The 2,850-nt window shown below is 39.4% G+C and overlaps 1 protein-coding gene across 1 annotated transcript; it reads left to right on the plus strand.

Annotated features, from left to right (window-relative positions):
- The first annotated feature begins 475 nt into the window (after positions 1–475).
- Positions 476–2,794, plus strand: LOC121963240 (fibroblast growth factor 23-like). The gene is made up of 3 exons (XM_042513557.1): positions 476–735; positions 1,073–1,176; positions 1,267–2,794. The coding sequence occupies exons 1-3, from the start codon at positions 522–524 to the stop codon at positions 1,693–1,695; spliced, it is 747 nt and encodes a 248-aa protein (XP_042369491.1). The 5' UTR covers positions 476–521; the 3' UTR covers positions 1,696–2,794.
- Positions 2,795–2,850: the final 56 nt, after the last annotated feature.

Raw genomic sequence — 2,850 nt, forward strand, 5'->3', positions numbered from 1 at the left:
AACTATACTAGCAGTCTGGGAAAAGGAAGGCTGTCCTACCTTAATTTTCCTTGATCAGCGACACAGCTGAAACACCGTCTTCATCATCCATTCACCTCTTCTGCCCTCTTCATCCGCTCTCCTCTGCCTCTAGAGTCACAAGTTTAATCCTTGTGTTAGATTTGTTTTGTTTTGTGTTTTTTAGGTATGAACAGAGTAAATAATGCTTCATCTATGGCAGAACATTTTCACAGAGGTGTTTCCAGTAAGATAATAAAGTTGTGCTCTCTTACATAGATAACGTGATATTTTACCAACAAGAACCTACATCATTTCCACCTATAGGCACCTCCACCTTCCCTTAACCCAAAAAAAAAAAAACCCTCCATAGGCTGAGTCATTTTGGTAAATGAGTTAGCAGTTCATCGACCCCCTGTTTAAATAGACCTGTTGGACTTTCTCCTCCTCCAGTAGCTGCTTACACATCAAACCTGAACATTTGTGCTGTTAAGAGCAAAAAAAGCACGGCGTCCCCACTGATCATGCAACCGGCTTTCTTCTCACTCATATTGATAGCCGTACATGTGTCTGTACCGGTGGATTGTGCACCGGGGCTCCGGGAACCAGAGCAACTTTTACAACATCAGCAGAGCAGCTTCAACACAGGAGCACACGCGGATACATCGGCTGGTATGGGACGTTTCTACTTGGAACTGAGTGGATCAATGAGAAATGGCATTCACAGACACTTTCTCGGTACGTCTGCCTCATCTGTTTCATTACAGGTCATTTCATTTATTTTAGAAATCAAAGGCCTTTTGTACATCAAATAAAACCATTTCATTTCACAGAGGCAATGCTATGCTTTACATACATTATATGTCCTAAAATGTTTCAAAAATACAAAACAATGGGCAATAAGGTTAAATGTTTGGATATCCATTCTCTGTGCCTACTTCTGGAAAAAACTTACAAATATGTGCTGTAGTTTAGGTGTCTGACGCATATTTTGCACGTCATCTATACAAGCTATTCTTCACATGCATTATATTAGATGTTATCTGTTTATAACTTAAACATGATTCTCTTGCAGTTATTTTGCCAGTAAGAACGGATACAAGCAACTTTGTTTCATTATTTGATTTGAGAAGAAAACGCTTCCTCTGTATGGACTCAACAGGGGAGCTGTACAACTCCGTAAGTATTTTTTTAAATGCACTTAAATTGAATGAAAAAAGTAAATGAATAAAACAGTTATATTAAACATCCTTCTGTGTTTTTCTACAGAGACACAGGGAGAAAGAAAACTGTCTCTACCAACGCATATGGTTAGATATGACGAACCACCACGACATGTTTTATTCTACAACTGGGGGCCGGCTGCTCAAACTGGAGGGAGCTGAGCTGCGAGTTGCTCACCAGGAGCCTCCTGAACCCTCCTCCGGCCTGGTCGAGAGGTTCATGGGTCCCTTGGTAAAGAGACAGAGGAGGAGTGAGGAGGTGAACCCCTCGGATCCATTAAGATCGCAGACGCATCCCTCACATCCTGCCAAGGATCACAAGGATGCAGATCACGGGCAGCCTGAACAGGACCAGGCTGGTGCTGTGTCCAAAGAAACCATCACCTCCTGTGATGACCCGCTGCGGGTCTTACAGACCAACGGGCCTGCCAGTCCTGTTAAGACGAATATTGCAGACCGGGCAGAGCAAAACTAAGGGACTTGGGTTTAATAAGTGAAAAGTCAAAAGGGGCTGAAAATCTTTCTGTTTGTTCTGAAAAGTCCCTTTATGTTTGACTACTTAGTAGATACTGCATTTGTGGACTGCAGTTTCAGCGAGAGCCACAGAATGACTTACAAAGGGCTGCTGGAGTCAAACTGAGACTTTCTTACCCAAGAAAGCATTAAAAATTGTACAACTTCTGAGAAAAGAGACAGCGCCTTATAAAAACCTTGAATCACATTTTTAAGAATGTGATTTTATGGTACTATTATGCTCGGTAATGTACTCTTAAAGCGTGTTACATCACAGCGGCTTGTACAGATCATCTGTTTGAAGAGCAGACGAACGATGAATTTGGCAACATTCAACATAATCATGCGGCAAGTTTGGTCCAGCTTTGGTCCTGCTGTCCTTTAACCTCTTTTGGTCAGTTAAATTTTAAACCTCGGGCCAGATGTGGCAATGTTTGTTTTGCATATGTAAAAATGTGTAATCTGTGAGTAATTATGAATATTTATATATACATTTGTTGATACATTAAAGCTTCATGACAGGAGTTTACAAACCAGACAAAAATAGACCAGTGCATAATGAAAAACAAACAAAAAAATAATTTGCCGTTTCTAGCTGTAGTAACGTCATAAGCAGGATCAAATAATGTCAGGTGCCGGACACCAGTAGTCACAGTGATAAAAAGGTATTTATTTATTGAAATGTGTTCAAATGACTTCCTATTAGACTTCTGTTTTATTATTTATACATTTCATGTTGTGTTATTTCTGATGTGGAAAAAATAAACGCGACTATTCGGTGATTCTGTCTGATTTGTCCATTATCTATAAGAGACTCTTTCTTTAGTAGTTGCTTCGATGATCAATTATATCAATAGATCACTGATAAAATTTAGCTATTTTCCAGCATATTGTTGCATACTAATGGAAAAAGAAAAAACTAGGAATGAATGTGGGTCTTGTGTCTTTTCCTCTCCTCTTATGTTCACATTTTTATTTAAAACAAAATACCAGTGAGTGCCTTAAGAGTTTGTTTCTGAACAAGTTACGGTTACCAAAGAGTCACTTAAGAATTACTCGAATATTTAAAATATTCCTGGTATCAAACATAATGAACACTGTACAAAGCCTGCTAGAA

The sequence above is a fragment of the Plectropomus leopardus genome, unplaced genomic scaffold (genome assembly GCF_008729295.1).
Source record: "Plectropomus leopardus isolate mb unplaced genomic scaffold, YSFRI_Pleo_2.0 unplaced_scaffold10548, whole genome shotgun sequence".
NCBI lineage: Eukaryota > Metazoa > Chordata > Actinopteri > Perciformes > Serranidae > Plectropomus > Plectropomus leopardus.

Coding starts and splice junctions, on each gene's coding strand:
- LOC121963240 (XM_042513557.1), top strand. CDS start 522: ATGCAACCGGCTTTCTTCTCACTCATATTGATAGCCGTACATGTGTCT. Junction 736..1,072: donor CATTCACAGACACTTTCTCG/GTACGTCTGCCT, acceptor ATTCTCTTGCAG/TTATTTTGCCAGTAAGAACG. Junction 1,177..1,266: donor CAGGGGAGCTGTACAACTCC/GTAAGTATTTTT, acceptor GTTTTTCTACAG/AGACACAGGGAGAAAGAAAA.